The sequence below is a fragment of the Erinaceus europaeus genome, chromosome 2, assembly GCF_950295315.1.
Source record: "Erinaceus europaeus chromosome 2, mEriEur2.1, whole genome shotgun sequence".
NCBI classification, from domain to species: Eukaryota; Metazoa; Chordata; class Mammalia; order Eulipotyphla; family Erinaceidae; genus Erinaceus; species Erinaceus europaeus.
In genome coordinates, this window is record NC_080163.1 from 134,556,848 (window position 1) to 134,573,699 (window position 16,852).

Consider the following 16,852-nt stretch of genomic DNA (forward strand, 5'->3'; position numbering starts at 1 on the left):
TCATGGTCCTACCTTCATTGTAAATGGCAGACAAGCTATTCTGTAAGGAGGATAGAAACACATAGTAGAAGTCAGATACTTACTTCAGTAGACTGCCAATCTGTTTTGGCAGGTCATGGAAGCCATTACAGGAAAGGTTGAGCTCAGTCAAGGTAGGAATTTCACATAACAATACAGGAAACAATCCAAGTTTATTATGGGACAAATTCAGGCCCTTCAGCTGAGAAAACCTAGAAAGTAAAGGCACAAATTATACTTCTAAGTGAAAATGCATTTTTATTTTAAATGTCCATTGTAAAATGTGTTCCACAAATATTAAGCACTTATTATATGTCAAATACTGTGTTTTGTACAGATATAAAAATGGCAAACACTTAGTTCATATCAAGAAAACAAGGTCTAGTGCAGTGGGAATTCTTTTTTTTTTTTTAAAGGCAGAAAAGTCTTCTAGGGATGAAGCTCAGTGGTAAAACATATGCTTTGCATGCTTAAGGCCCTAGGTTTGATCCCTAGCATCTTAAGAAAATAAATAGGACCCAGGTGGAGGCACACCTGGTTGAGTACAGATGCTACAATGCACAAGGACCTGGGTTTAAACCTCCAGTCCCTAACGGTGAAGGGAAACTTCACAAGTGGCAAAGCAATGCTACAGGTGTCTCTTTTCCTATCTCCCTCCCTCTTGCATCTCAGTTTTCTTCTCTTTACCCAACAAATAAATCAATCAATAAAAAATAAATAAATGGAGGGAGTCGGGCGGTAGTGCAATGGGTTAAGTGCACGTGGCGCAAAGCACAAGGACTGGAGTAAGGATCCCAGTTCGAGCCCCAGGTTCCCCACCTGCAGGGGAGTCGCTTCACAAGCAGTGAAGCAGGTCTGCAGGTGTCTGTCTTTCTCTCCCCCGCTCTGTCTTCCCCTCCTCCATTTCTCTCTGTCCTATCCAACGATGACGACATCAATAACAACAACAATAATAACTGCAACAATAAAACAACAAGGGCAACGAAAGGGGATAAATAAATATTTTAAATAAATGAATAAATAAATAAATAGGGAGTCAGGTAGTAGTGCAGTGGGTTAAGCGCACATGGTATTAAGTGCAAGGACCAGCGTAAGGATCCCTGCTCCATTCCTGGCTCCCCACCTGCAGGGGAGTCACTTCACAGGTGGTGAAGCAGGTCTGCAGGTGTCTATCTTTCTGTCACCCTCTGTCTTCCCCTCCCCTCTCCATTTCTCTGTCCTAACAACAATAACATCAATAACAACAATAACTACAACAACAACAACAACAACAAAAACAAGGGCAACAAAAGGGAAAATAAATAAAATTTAAAAATAAATAAAAGTAAATAAATAAATAAATAAATGTTCAAAGCTCTGGTCCCCACTTGCAGGGAGGAACTTCATGAGCAGTAAAGCAATGCTGCAGGTGTCTCTCTCCCTCTATTTTCAGCCTCTACCATAAAAGAAAAAACATGCTCCTTAGGGATACCAGAGTTGTAGTGCAAGCCCAGAGCCCCAATGAGAAATCTGGTGTCTTGGCTAAGGTAGGGGAGGAAGAAAAGAAATAAAATTAAGAAGAGTTGGTTGGGAAAGCAAGTAACTGGGTCTGGGTTATACTTTCAGGGTGGAAGGGTCTAGTGAAGCTGTGGTTCAGCAACTTGGTGAAAAATAAAAGCAATCTTAAATATAAATAAATAAATAGAGTGGTCAGGGAGGTGGCACAGTGGATAAGGCATTGGACTCTCAAGCATGAGATCCCAAGTTCAATCCTCGGCAGCACATGTACCAGAGTGATGTCTGGTTCTTTCTCTCTCTATCATTTTCTCATGAATAAATAAAATCTTTAATAAATAAATAAATAAATAAATAAACAGGGCTGTGAAATAGATCACTTGGATAGTGTGCCGCTTTGCCACGTTTGGAGTTCAACCCCCACTGCACTGAAGGAAGCTTCAGCACTGTGGTCTCTCCCCTACCCTCTATAAATAAATAAATGATGAAAACAAAAGAAATTACTTTTTTATAATTCTATTTTTTTAGATTTATTTTATGTATTTCTTATTGGATACAGACAAAGAAATTGAGAGGGGAGGGGGAGACAGAGAGGGAGAGAGACAGAAAGACACCTGTAGCCCTGCTTCACCATTTGTGAAGCTGTCCCCCTACAGGTAGGGACCAGGAGCTTGAACCCTAGTCCGTGCACACTGTAGTACGTGCACTTAACCAGGTGCACTACTGTCTGGCCCCTAACAGCAGAAATGCTTAAAAGGAAAGCTCATGATGGTACAATCCTTTCACATTAAGTCATAGTTAATCAGCTTAAGATATTTTCTTTTATTATATTTCTAAATATACTATACAAAAATCTTGTAATTAATTAACATGTGGACATAGATGCAGATTAAGCTCCACCTTAAGGAATTTTCATTTCCATATTGAAATTGTGTTAGTTTAATGAAGGGGCCAGGCAGGGGTGGGGAGATAGCATAATGATTATGCAAAAAGCCTTTCCTATGCTTAAAGTTCTAATAATACCCCAGGTTCAACCCTCAGCATCACCATAACCCAGACATAAACTCAATTTCTCTAATAAATGAATAAATAAAACAGACTTAAAGACGGGATACCAGGTAAGAGCTTTAAAATATGTGATAGGAGGGAGTTTGGCGGTAGCACAGCGGGTTAAGCGCAGGTAGTGCTAAGGGCAAGGACCAATGTAAGGATCCCAATTTGAGCCCCTGGCTCCCCACCTGTAGGGGAGTCACTTCACATGCGGTGAAGCAGGTCTGCAGGTGTCTGTCTTTCTCTCTCCCTCTGTCTTCCCCTCCTTTCTCCATTTTTCTCTGTTCCTATCCAACAACGATGACATCAACAACAATAACTACAACAATAAAACAAGGGCAACAAAAGGGAATGAACATTAAAAAAAATTATGTGACATGAGATTTCACTTCAGTGCTATCTAATATAGTACAAAATAGTAACTTTAGTGTTTCTTTTTGTTCCTAGAAATAAAATTATCTGTACTTTCTACCTCAGAAAGCATGTAAATTATATCTACTAAAGTCACTCTAGTAAAACTACTTCTAAGTATTGTACTTTTTTTATTGTACCATAGTATGCAAGACAACACTAAACTAGTGTTTCACTCTTTTTAAAAAAAAATATTTTATCTATTATCAGATAGAGCCAGAGAAATTAAGAGGGGAGGGGAAAGATAGAGGGAGAAAGACAGAGAGACACCCGCAGCCCTGCTTCACCACTTGTGAAGCTTTCCCCCTGCAAGTGAAGACCAAGGGCTTGAACATGGGTCCTTGCACACTGTAATGTGAGCACTTAACCAGGTGTGCCACCACCTGCCCCCCACCCCAAACTGGTGTTTCTCCATTGATGGCCTGTATTACCTGCTTCTAGATTTGAATTCTTAGTACCTAGTAATCCAATCCCAAATTCTCAACTTTTGATTTTCAACTGTCCTGATCTTCATTATCAGTTGTTCCAATGGCTTGGTGCTTCGATTTTAGGAGTCCTAATCAAGCACTCAAACTGGATTAACACTATTCAGTCTTTTTTTTTTCTTTTACCCTGAGTATTGCTCAACTCTGGCTTATAGAAGAGGCTTAAGAGACTGAATCTTGGGACCTTTGCTACCTCAGGCATTAAAGACTTTTTTGCATAACCATTATGCCATCTCCCCTATCCTGAAATCTTTTTTTCTTCAGATTTTTTTCCTTTATGGGGGATTAATGATTTAACAAAAAATATAGTAGTTTGTACATGAGTAACATTCTCAGTTTACCACAAAACATTCTAACCCCTCCACCCCAGAGTCCTTTACTTTGGTGCAATACACCATTTCTAGTGCAAGTTCTGCTTTGTGTTTTCCCTTCTGTTCTTTTTTTTTTTTTTTCCTCCTCCAGGGTTATTGCTGGGCTCGGTGCCTGCACCATGAATCCACCGCTCCTGGAGGCCATTTTTTTTCCCCCTTTTGTTGCCCTTGTTGTAGCTTCATTGTGGTTATTATTATTGCCCTTGTTGTCGCAATTCGTTGTTGGATAGGACAGAGAGAAATGGAGAGAGGAGGGGAAGACAGAGAAGGGGAGAGAAAGATAGACACCTGCAGACCTGCTTCACCGCCTGTGAAGCGACTCCCCTGCAGGTGGGGAGCCGGGGGCTCGAACCAGGATCCTTATGCCGGTTCCTGCGCTTTGCGCCACATGCGCTTAACCCACTGCACCACCGCCCGACCCCCTATTTTTTACTTCTATGAGTGGGATTATCCCATATTCATTCTTCTCTTTCTGGCTTATCTAACTTAACATGATTCTTTCAAGTTTTATCCAAGTGGTGGTAAAGAAGGTGAATTCACCATTTTAAATATCTGAGTGGTATTCCATTGTATGTGTGTGTGCGTGTGTGCGTGTGCGTGTGTGTATCACAACAGAATTATTTATTAATGAGAACTAAAGGAGAGTGAGAGAGCAACAGAGCATTCTGGCACATGCAATGCTAAACAATGAATTCAGAACCTCATATATGAGAATCTAACAACTTATTCACTATGCTGTCTCCCAAGCCACATCATTTTAAATCATTCTTTCTTATGAAAAAGATAACACACACAAACACCCTGAAAACAGAGGAATGCTCAGCTCTGACAGAGATGATTCCAGGAGTTGAACCTGTAGTGTTTAGGGCATCAGACATATAAATTATGTGCTCAACAGGCTCAACTATCTACTCAGTCCTAAAAACTTTTTAAAATATGTAAGATAAGAAAAAATCACAGTACTTCTTAGAAACTATTCTAGGGATATTGGTTATTAATGATGTAAAATGTACCTTTCTGATTATTATTCTTTTAATCATCCTGCAATTTAGATGCTTTAGTTTTCATTTCTCCCTTCCCCACCAAAAGACTAAATAATTGTCATCATATACTTACTCATTTCCATTTTTATTTTCTCGTGTGTGTGTGTGTGTGTGTTTTGTTGTTTTTTTAGCTTCTATTTATTTTACTATTTATCAGAGCATGGCCCTGGTTTACATGTTGCTGAGATTGAACCCAAGAGGTCAGAGCCTCATGTGTGAAAGTTGTTTGCATAACCATTATGCTGTCTCCACATATCCATTCATTTTTAAAGGGGAGATGGGCAAAGGGTGGGAAGGGGGGATCAAGTTTAAATAAAGAAGCTGGAAAGATATATGTGCTACTGTTCCTTAGTAAAATGGCTCCTTTATTAGGAAACAGGTCTCATAGCAGACAAAAAGTTTAAGAGGTGACAGTAGCAGGCACAAAAGATAAAAATCCTTAAGCTGGAGTTGGAATCCTTAGAATTAAGCTTATTTTCTATAAATCATTTGGCATTTTTAATAAACATTTCCACATACTAATTCATTCATATTCTCAAGGTAGTCTTCATTAAGAAAAAATTATCTAGGGCACAGACACAACATGATGGTTATGCAAAAGACATCATGCCTGAGGTTCCAAGGAACCATTTAAGTCTTGCATAAATGACCATGATCAAGGACTCAGTTTCAAGCCTCCAGTCCCCTCATGTGAGGGGGATGAATTGGAGGGGGGGGAGCTTTATGAATAGTACTGCAGATCTCTCTCATTCTCTGTGTATTTCTCACTCTCTATCACCTTCTAGCAAAAAGAAGAATAAGGGGGAAAGTTTCCACCAGGAGCAGTGGAATCATACAGGTACCAAGCCCTAGCAATAACTCTGGTTGCAATAAATAAATAAATAGTTCAGATCAATGGCAGCTCATAATAGAACATTTGCTTCTATATTCTGTTTTATGGTAAGAAAGGAAGAGTGAGAAATTATGTGAGTAAAGAATTTTATGGGGGCCAAGCAGTGGTGCACCTGGATGAGCACATATATTATCATACGCAAGGACCCGAGTTCAAGCCCCCATTACCCACCTGCAAAGAGGATGCTTCATTAGTAGTGAAGCAGGGCTGCCAGTGTCTATCTTTCTCTCTCCCTCTCTATCTCCCCCACCCCTCTAAATTTTCCTATGTCCTATCAAACAAAATAGAAAGGAAAACTAATTTTACTTTTCAAAATAGAGGGAAAACTGATATATATATATATATATGTATATTTGAGTGTGTGCATGTACATAAATGATGGCAAACATGCTTGCTTACAGGTACAAACCAATAGGACATAGATTACAATTTAGTTTTATTAAGTTAGTCTGGAAAGCTATTCTACACATACTTATATAGAGTATCAAGGCCCCCTGGTCTTTCCAATTGCATGAAGTTGTGTCTCAAGTTGAGGTAGGTGATATCTTGACTATAAAAGAGATGCTCAGGAACCTCCTCAAGGCTGTAACAGGAGAGATCAACAGTACTGATTCGCTGGGACACCACCTGAATAAGGTCAAAGAGAAGTGACATTGAGCTCTGCTTCACATCTCTCTCCTTGCACAGGACAGAATGAGTTTATACAGAAAAGCACTGATTCACAAGATAAGACAGAAGGAAAAGGTAGTAAGATACTACTCTTCATTTATAAAAACCAGTTAATTTACTGTTTCCTAAAGCTAAATGTTACTTCAAAAATACAAAGGTATAAGCTGTAGAGTCTGTTAAGTAAAAGGATAAAAAGCTCACACACACAAGTCATAAAGATGAAAAGTTAACATTTTGTGCAAGAAATAATGTTAAGACGATTTAAAATAAATGTACTAAAACTTTGGGAGGTTGTGTGACGTTAAAATATAAGGCCTTTTGTAAGCCAAGTGGACTCTGCTACTTACCAGTATTTCCTTTCATGCTGTTAGGATAAAATTAAATAACCAAACACATAGCACACTTAGTATGCAAAAGAGTATTCTGGAAATAATAACTTTGTTTAAGGTCAGAAGAATAGACTGGGAGCCAAGATGGCAGCTTGGAGACAATACCTGGTATGAGGTCTGCAAGTAAGTTGCTTTCAACCTGGGAATCTCAGCCACCAGCTATCAGATGATACCATGATGCCAACCCGACCTCCTTGGGCACAGGACCCCACTATGTGTCTTGGAGGCCCACCTCCCCAGATCCCTGCCCCAGTAGGGAAAGAGAGAGACAGGCTGGGAGTATGGATCAACCTGTCAACACCCATGTTCAGCAGGGAAGCAATTACAGAAGCCAGGGACCTTCAACCTTCTGCACCTCACAATGATCCTGTGTCCACGCTCCAAGAGAAATAGAAAGTAGGGAAGATATCAAGAGATGGAACTGAATATGGAGCTCTGGGGAGGGGGGTGGGCATTATGTGGAAATGTACCCTTCTTATCCTATATCTTGTCAATATTTAAATTTTATAAATAAAAAAAATAAACTACTTAAAATTGAAATTATCAATAGTTCTACTGAAGCAGATTTTATTACCATCACAATATAACTAAAAGAAAAAATCCAGTAAGTCAATAGATAGCTTATATTTCTATACTACTATGCTAATAAAACATGGTTGTAAAAATGGAACTGGGGGCCGGGCAGTGGCGCACCTGGTTGAGCGCACATGTTGTAATGCGCAAGGACCCGGGTTCGAGCCCCCGGTCCCCACCTGCATGGGGAAAGCTTTGCGAGTGGCAAAGCAGGACTACAGGTGTCTCTCTATCTCTCCTTCTCTATAACCCCTATCCTTCTCGATTTCTGGCTGTCTCAATCCAATAAATAAAGATTAAAAAAAAATTAAAAAAAGAAAAAGGAAAAAAAAAGGAAAATTTTAAAAAAGAAAAAAAAAATGGATCTGAGAGCCAAACAAAATATAACTGGAAAAGTGATTCATATTTAGATAGACCATTATTCACTGAAGCAATCCCTTATGTAGATTATTTAGCTCTGCAAAAAATGTGTGTGTGTGTGTATGTGTGTGTGTGTATGTTAAAATTCTACAAAGATGACTAGAAGAACAAGAGCAATTGGAGACTGCAATAAAATTTTAGAGTACTTCGTCTTCATCTTTAAAGACTATGCAAAAATTATGCTGAAAAGTTATCTTCAGCATATGGGAATAATGATTTGTGACAGGATTACAGGTCTTGTTCTACCAACAAATTCAAATTTGAAGTGGTTCACCAAGGCTGTGATATAGATAGATAGATAGATAGATAGATAGATAGATAGATAGATAGATATCAAGTTTTAAGCTACAATTCAGGCAACAACTCCATTTGTCACATATGTCAGTGACTACTATAGTGGAGTTCCCTTTGAGGTATCTGAATTAGTTAGTGTCTCAATTCCTTTAAGGGTGAAATTTAATTATGTATTAATTCTTTCAAGAGCTTTATATTCCTCGTAGAGGTTGAACAAAGATAAATGTACCTAAAAATATCTTTGAAAGAATTTAATACTACATAAATATAAACAATAAAATAAGGACTTGGTTAAATTATTTAGCTAATTATATACTTAATTATTATATATTCATTCTATGAATAGAGAAAAGCATAGATTCACATGCATAAAAACGATAATGTGCTCTTTGGGGACTTAATTTGAAAATACATTTCAACTGGATTTCTACTCTGTACATCAGAGTATCTGATAGCTTATCACCTTGGATGCCTGCCGTTGCCACCTCTGGTATTCAGTCAAAGTCTCAAAGCTGACATGATAGGTCTGAGCTTGTGCTCCTGCTGAGCTGAATGCAAGAGAGTACTGCCTTCGCTTCACTTCTTCTACCTAAAGAAGAGAAAATCAGAAACATTTTTTTTATATTTTATTTTCCCTTTTGCTGCCCTAGTTGTTTTCTTATTGTTGTTGCAATTATTGTTGATGTCGTTGTTGTTGGATAGGACAGAGAGAAATGGAGAGAGGAAAGGAAGACAGAGAGGGGAAAAAAAGACAGACACCTGCAGTCCTGCTTCAATGCCTGTGAAGTGACTCCCCTGCAGGTGGGGAGCCAAGGGCTCAAAGCGGGATCCTTATGCCGGTCCATGCGCTTTGCTCCACATTTGCTTATCCCACTGTGCTACTGCCCAACTCCCCAGAAACATTTTTTAAGACCCTTCCATAAATATCAAAAATATATTCCACATATTTTCCAAACTGATATTCACCAGTCTTTTAGTTATTATCATTCTAGGGCAAGGGAGATAAAATATAATGGTTATGCAAACAAGACTCTCATGCCTGAGGTTCCAAGATCCCAGGTTCAATCCCCCACACCTCCATAAAACAGAGGTGAGCAATGAACTGGTTAATATATTTTATCTTTCTAGAGGTATGCAGAGTTTCACAGTGATTACTGGTAGATGTGATACAAAATAAGAGAAATAAAATTATGTATTACTTTACTTCAAATAAATATTGCTGCGTCTGTGTGGGACCAGTGAAATATCTCACTAGAAGAATATGATGCTATCATGTAAAGTGAGATAAGTCAGAAACAGAAGGATGAATATGGGATGATCTCACTCACAGGCAGAAGCTGAAAAACAAGATCAGAAGAGAAAACACTAAGCAGAAGTTGGATTTGAGTTGATGTCTTGCACCAAAGTAAAAGATTCGGGGGAGGAGGGAGAGTTCAGGTCCTGGAACATGATGGCAGAGGATTTTAGTCGGGGTTGTACTGTTATGTGCAAAACTGGGAAATGTTACGCATGTACAAACTACTGTATTTACTGTTGAATGTAAAACATTAATTCCCCAATAAAGAAATAAAAAATAAAAAAAAAAGAATAAGATGCTTTGCCATCTGAGTCACTCAGCCTCAAGTCCAGTCCCCACCATACTGAATGAAGCTTTGATACTGTGGTCTCTTTCACTCTGTCTGAGAACAACAAAACTGCATGTGTGTATGCTAACATGAATGTGTGCACATGTACGCACAGTCCTTCATCATTCTTTTCTTTAAATATTTATTTATTTATTCCCTTTTGTTGCTCTTGTTATATTGTTATAGTTATTATTGTTGTTGTTATTGATGTTGTCATTGTTGGACAGGACAGAGAGAAATGGAGAGGGGAGGGGAAGACAGAGGGGGAGAGAAAGAGAGACACCTGCAGACCTGCTTCACCGCCTGTGAAGCGATTCCCCTGCAGGTGGGGAGCCGGGGCCTCGAACCAGGATCCTTACGCAGGTCCTTGCACTTTGCACCACCTGCGCTTAACCCGTTGCGCTACCGCCCAACTCCCAGTCCTTTATCATTCTATTTGACTGACTTTGCAAATGCATTCACTAGCACAAGAATTAGCATACCACCTTGGTTGCTTGGATGTGGTTTGAAAATGGTCACACCTGATTCCTAATTTTATTTTTTGCTTATTTTTTTATGACAGAAAAAAAATCTGACTTGGTGTTAGATGGTGACAACTACTAGCATTTCCATGGTACCCATGACAACTATTAGTGACTTAAAATACAGGCAGGATTCTGTAACAGAATCTGGGGCATGAATAGTTCTGGACCTCCCAGAGAGTCTGTAATATAAATTATCCTAGTTTATGCTTAACCTAGCTTAAATCAGTTTTCTTTGTTTAAACCAAAGAAACAAATGTTGACTGCCCAGGAGGTGATGCAGTGCATACAAAGTGTTTGACTCTTAAAAATGAGGTCCCAAGTTTGATCCCCTAGTGAATGCTGATTCTTTCTCTCTCTCTCTCTCAATAGTAAAGAAAAGTTTTACAGGAAGAGTAGCAGCAGCAGCAGCAGCAGCTAACAAACTCTGTGTTGGTGTAGTCTTTAATAATGTCCATATTGGCTTCTCTGAAAAGATGTGACTAAAGCTATGAAAATCATATGCAATATTTTCCTGAGATTCATCTTTATGAGTCTTACCTTTCCCCCAACTAGAGGCAAAATGTGCATCTTTCCAGTTTGATAATCCTTCACTGAAGAAACGATAAGGCAGGTACCACAAAGAACAACTAGGCGTTCAGCCCACTTATGGAGCTGAGTCTTTCCTTTTCTTACATTATAGATGCCAGAAAGAAGGATTCGATCCAGATGATCCATATGGCATGGTTTTTCTGAAAAGAAAACAGTACTTCAGAAGCCACCAAATTAAAGTAGTATGAAAATGCCAAAGAGAAAAAGAAAGTATGGCTGACATTCAGCAATTTTGTGTACAGACTTAAATAACCAATCTAAATATGATAAAATAAGTTCTCTGTCCTAAAATGTTACCAATCACAGAAGTTACAGTGTTATAAATTTTGGTCCCAAATTTTTATGTAAAGAGCAACATTTTATTTTTTTTGGATAAACATTTTCAATTCTCTTTTAACACTCACATCTTCATTATATATAGGAAAAGGGAGTATGGCAGAGGGAAATTAAGACATTCCAATTGAGTTTTAATCCTGGGCTTCCTACTTATTTTGTTACTTTGAACAACTTAATCTCACTGGCCTTAGCTTTCCTTATATAAACAGTTTGGATCAACATAGTATCTACCTCTAGGAGAGTCTTGCCAAAGATTAAAATTGTGAATTTAAGGGCTGGGGAGACAGCATAATGGATATGCAAAAAGACTTTCAGGCCTAAGGCACCACAGGTCCCAGAACCACCATAACCCAGAGCTGAATAGTGCTCTGGTAAAAAAATTTTAAAAATTAAAAAATCAGTGAATTTAAAATATTAAACATGTTTTAAGATGCAATGGGAGTACGGAATGAAAGACATCACCACTCTTGGATAAATGGCATCACTACCACAGCAGTGGACTCATCCAGCATGCACCAGGTAGCCCTAGTAGCAATTACTGGGTTGTTAGAAAAGTCATGCATTTTTGCATTGAAAAATCACAGAAAAATGTGTCAAGACTTTGCCAATAACTCAATAGAAAGGAAAGAAATGAAGAGAAAAGAAAGGAGATAAGAGAGAAAGGAGAAAGGGAGAAAGAAAAAAGACCTTAATAAATGGACAGTCAAGAGTCGGGCAGTAGCAGCGGGTTAAGCGCACGTGGCACAAAGCACAAGGACTGGTGTAAGGATCCCGGTTCAAGTCCCCGGCTCCCCACCTGCAGGGGAGCCGCTCCACAGGCGGTGAAGCAGGTCTGTAGGTGTCTATCTTTCTCTCCTCCTTTCTGTCTTCCCCTCCTCTCTCCATTTCTCTGTCCTAACAACATCATCAATAACAACAACAATAACTACAACAATAAAAAATAAGGGCAACAAAAGGAAATAAATAAATATTTAAAATAAATAAAAATAAATGGACAGTCATCCAGTATTATAAGATCTGCAGTCTTAACATTGTCAAGATGACAATACTTTTCAAATGCATTTACAGATTCAATAAATTCCTATAAAAAAATCCAGTTGTTTTCATAGCATAAATTGAAAAGCTGGTCCTAAAATTCAAATAGAAATACAATAAACTTAGGATAGTTAAAAAAAAACAATCTTGGGAGTCAGGCTGTAGCACAGCGGGTTAAGCGTAGGTGGCGCAAAGCACAAGGACCTAAGAATCCTGGTTCGAGCCCAGGCTCCCCACCTGCAGGGGAGTCGCTTCACAGGCGGTGAAGCAGGTCTGCAGGTGTCTATCTTTCTCTCCTCCTCTCTGTCTTCCCCATCTCTCTCCATTTCTCTCTGTCCTATCCAACAATGACAACAAAAATAATAACTACAACAATAAAACAACAAGGGCAACAAAGGGAATAAATAAATTAAATAAATATTAAAAAAAAAAAAAAACAATCTTGAGCCCAGAGGTAGGTAACATATGGTTATGCAAAGAGACTCTCAGGGACCAGTGGTGGTGCACCTGGTTCAGCGCACATGTTACAATGTGCAAGGTCCCGGGTTCAAGCCCCTGGTCCCCACCTGCAGGGGGAAAGCCTCAGGAGTGGTGAAGCTGTGTTGCAATGTCTCTGTCTCTGTCTCTCTCTATCTATCTACCTCCCCCCTCCTCTCAATTTCTGGCTGTCTCTATCCAATAAATAAAGATAATAACAAAAAAACAAAAGAGAGAGCGAGAGACTCTCATGCCTGAGACTCCAACATCCCAGGTTCAATCCCCCACACCACCATAAGAATAAAAGAAAGGCCCTTTGGAATATATCTAAAATAGACCTACAAGCTATGTCTAAAACAGAGACCCCAAGTAGTCATCTGCAATATTCCAGCCTTTAGGTTCATGATTAGTCAACAATTTATATGACTTTTTATGTTAACTCTTTTTTAGCTACCAGGTTCCAGAAGCTACCATGATGCCAACCGGACTTCCCTGGGCAGACGACCCCACCAATGTGTCCTGGAGCCCCGCTTCCCCAGAGCTCTGCCCCACTAGGGAAAGAGAGACACAGGCTAAGAGTATGGATTGAGAGACACAGGCTAAGAGTATGGATTTGAACACCCATGTTCAGCGGGGAAGCAATTATAGAAGCCAGACCTTCCACCTTCTGCACCCCATAATGACCCTGGGTCCATACTCCCAGAGGGTTAAAGAATAGGAAAGCTATCGGGGAGGGGATGAGACACAGAGTTCTGGTGATGGGAACTGTATCTCTCTTTTTTATGGTCTTGTCACTATTTCCATTTTATAAATAAATAATTTTTTAAAAAAGAATAAAATTAGAGAACTCACATTTTCCAATTTCAAGACTTAGTACAAAGATAATAGCATATAAAGTACAGTATTGTCCTGGCAGAATAGAACTATGAAACAGAATAAAGAATTCACAAATGAACATGTTTATCTTTGGACAACATGGGTTGTCCCATGGGTTTCTTACATGGGTCCCCACAACTAAGTGGGAAAAAGGACAGTCTTGTCAACAAATGGTTCTAGGACAATGAATATCACATGTGAAAAATAAAGTTGGAGCAGGGCCAAGATGGTTGATTAAAGAGGACCTGTGTCATCTCCACCTACTAGAATAGCAAAGCTTTAGCAATACGTCGAACAATCTGCACAGAACCAGACATGAAACTCTGAAAAACAAGCTTCTATAACAAAGGCCAAAAGGTTAACCTCTTCATGCCCTCTCCCAAGAAAGAAACTCTACTATGACAAAATGCTACAATCAGGAAAGTAACTCTAAGTGGTGACTATTTTCAGTTGGCACAATGAACTCTCACTAACCCAATCCCACTACAATTCTTAAAACATTTTAATCAGAGGCAAGAAGCTATAGGTTACAAACAGGGTACGAATTACAGCAGTCAACATAATGAGAACTTACGCAGTCTTGCAGAAAATAGTCCTGAGAGAAACTATACTGAAATTCAGTCTCCATAGTAACAGACTAGGGTGGTTCCCGGAACAAAGTACCACCCATCCCTAAGTAGTAAGTGGTTTAGCAAGGGACTCAAGAGACATTTATCATGAGAGTTAATTCCACAAGCAGGCCCAATCCTTTCAGACTGCTAGCAAACATAGTGCACCCTTATAGTCAGCAAATGCACTGAAGACCTCCCAAAACATAACCAGTTAGCATGGGGCCCTCACTGTCTACTCAGCTCCCTTGACAGCACACATCCCACCAAACTCAGTTTCTTGCTAGTCTCAGAGTATACATGCTATCATCACCTGGGACTGAGGACCAGAACCAGTCTCCTAGACATAAACATCTATCCAAAGCAATTCAATGACTGCTGAGTACTTGAAATTTCAAATCCCTGGTTGCTGAACTGAAAAAAATGTTACAAGTGAGAAGATCAAAAGCACAAAGGCAGAAATCAAAAAAAAGTTGATATAGTAAGCTTGAGGCTAGGGTAAATCATGAAAAGAACAGCAAAAAAAAAAAAAAGAAAAAGAAAAGAAATAATACAAATGAAGATAATTTGCTTATGGGACAGCGTTAAGAACAACAACAACATGGGAGTCAGGCGGTAGCACAACGGGTAAAACACAGGAGGCACCAAGTGCAAGGACCGGTGTAAGGATCCCAGTTCGAGTACCCGGCTCCCCACCTGCAGGGGAGTCGCTTCACAGGCGGTGAAGCAGGTCTACAGGTGTCTTTCTCTCCTCCTGTCTTCCCCTCCCCTCTCCATTTCTCTCTGTCCTATCTAACAATGATGATATCAATAACAACAATAATAAAAAAAAACCAAGGGCAACAAAAGGGAAAATAAATAAATATTAAAAAATTAAAATAAAAAAAGAACAACAACATTCACATCACAACACGACCAGGAGAAATAGACAAAATTCCCACTTGAAGAATAGCTGAGAACTTTTCCCCAATCTGAAGGAAACAGATGTGCAGATTCAAGAAGCTCAAAGAATTCCAAACAAAATAAGTCCAAGTCAATGTACACTAGTACACACCATAATTAAAATATCAAAGATAAAAAAATAAAGAGGGGGCCAGGCAGTGACTCATCAGGTTAAGTGCACATGGTAGCATGTACAAGGGCCCAGGTTCAAGCCCTACGTCTCCACCTGCAGGGGGAAAGCTTTACAAGTGCTGAAGCACTACTGCAGGTGTCTCTCTCTCTCTCTCTCTCTGTATCTAGCCCCTTCCCCTCTAAATTCTTCTCTGTCCTATCAGATTAAATTTTTTTTTCAAAATCCTAAAAAATAAATAAATAAATAAAGATAAAGAGAATTACAAAAGCAGTAAGAAAAAAGCAGAGTCACCCAGCACAGGAGGTGACACAGTGGATAGTGTTGAATGAGGTCCCAAGTCCACCCTCCAGAATTACCTGATCACATATACCAAAATGATTCTCTGGTTCTCTATTGAGAGAAGGGGGTGAGGGGTATAAGATGGAAGGGAGGAGGAAAGGAAGGAAGGAAAGAAAAAAGAGTAGAGTCACATATAAGAGAAAAATTCTACAAACTTGCCAGTTTATTTCTCAACAGAAACTCTGAAGGCCAAAAAGGACTGGCATGATAAATTCAAAGTGTGAGTGAAAAATACCTCCAACCAAGAATACTGTACAGAGTTATCACTCAGATTTAAGGTGTGATAAAGGATTTCTTAGATACATAGTTAAAGGAAATCATTACCACCAAATTGGCCTTATAAGAAATAATGACAGGGATTTTTATAAAAGAAAAATATTAATTATTTCACTCATATGGGGTATATATAAGCAAACGAAGCAAGAAAGTAAAGTCAAATAAAAATAAACCTTCAGACTTGGGCTTCAGAACTGAGTTAAACAGGACTAGAGTGGGGATTAGAAGGTTGCAATGTGGAAAGGGTCCAATAGATTATGGTAAAGGGATATTGTATTTGGTAGTTTATGGGGCATGGTAACACATTCTGAATAGATATGGAACTATACTTCTGAGATATAGCCTTCTAAACCAACATTACCTCAAAAATCCTATGTAACTTTTTGTCTCTTTTCTTGTCTTATATTTTATTAGAGAAAACTAGCTACTGACCATCAGTCTAAGAAAGGAATATTTTATTTTGTTTTACGTAAGTTATCTTAATATGAAATAACAGTTCAGAGGATTTGATAGACACTCAGAGTATCCTAAGTCTCTGATATATGTGTACATTCATTTAGAATGACATATGTTGTTTTTTTTTTTGTTTGTTTGTTTTGCTGGGAGCGTGCCTGCACCACGAATCCACTGCTCCTGGAGGCCATTTTTTCCCTTTTGTTGCCCTTGTTGTTTTATCATTGATGGGGTTACTATTATTGTTGTTACTGATATCATTGTTGTTGGATAGGACAGAGAGAAATGGAGAGAGGAAGATATAAAGGGGGAGAGAAAGATAGACACCTGCTTCACCACCTGTGAAGCTAAGGCCCTGCAGGTGGGGAGCTGGGGGCTCAAACTGGTATCCTTACGCCAGTCCTTGCGCTTCCTGCCATGTGTGCTTAACATGCTGCTCTACCACCCAACCCCCCTAAATGGTCTTCTAATGCTCAGAGACTGAGAGTAATTTTTAAACTTTTATTTATTCTTTTTCCTTTTCCTAAGTCC

At 39.1% G+C, this 16,852-nt stretch overlaps 1 protein-coding gene across 2 annotated transcripts in view; it reads right to left on the reverse strand.

Moving 5' to 3' along the window:
* The window catches only part of PHLPP2 (PH domain and leucine rich repeat protein phosphatase 2), a 105,341-nt gene that overhangs the window by 39,739 nt on the left and 48,750 nt on the right, over positions 1 to 16,852 (reverse strand). For both annotated transcript variants that reach the window (XM_060185214.1, XM_007526654.3), the window contains exons 4-7: positions 10,796 to 10,986; positions 8,573 to 8,698; positions 6,237 to 6,391; positions 84 to 230 (exon numbers count right to left, since the gene is read on the reverse strand). In XM_060185214.1, coding sequence (XP_060041197.1) covers positions 84 to 230; positions 6,237 to 6,391; positions 8,573 to 8,698; positions 10,796 to 10,986 — 619 coding nt within the window. The remainder of the gene's footprint in view (positions 1 to 83; positions 231 to 6,236; positions 6,392 to 8,572; positions 8,699 to 10,795; positions 10,987 to 16,852) is intronic.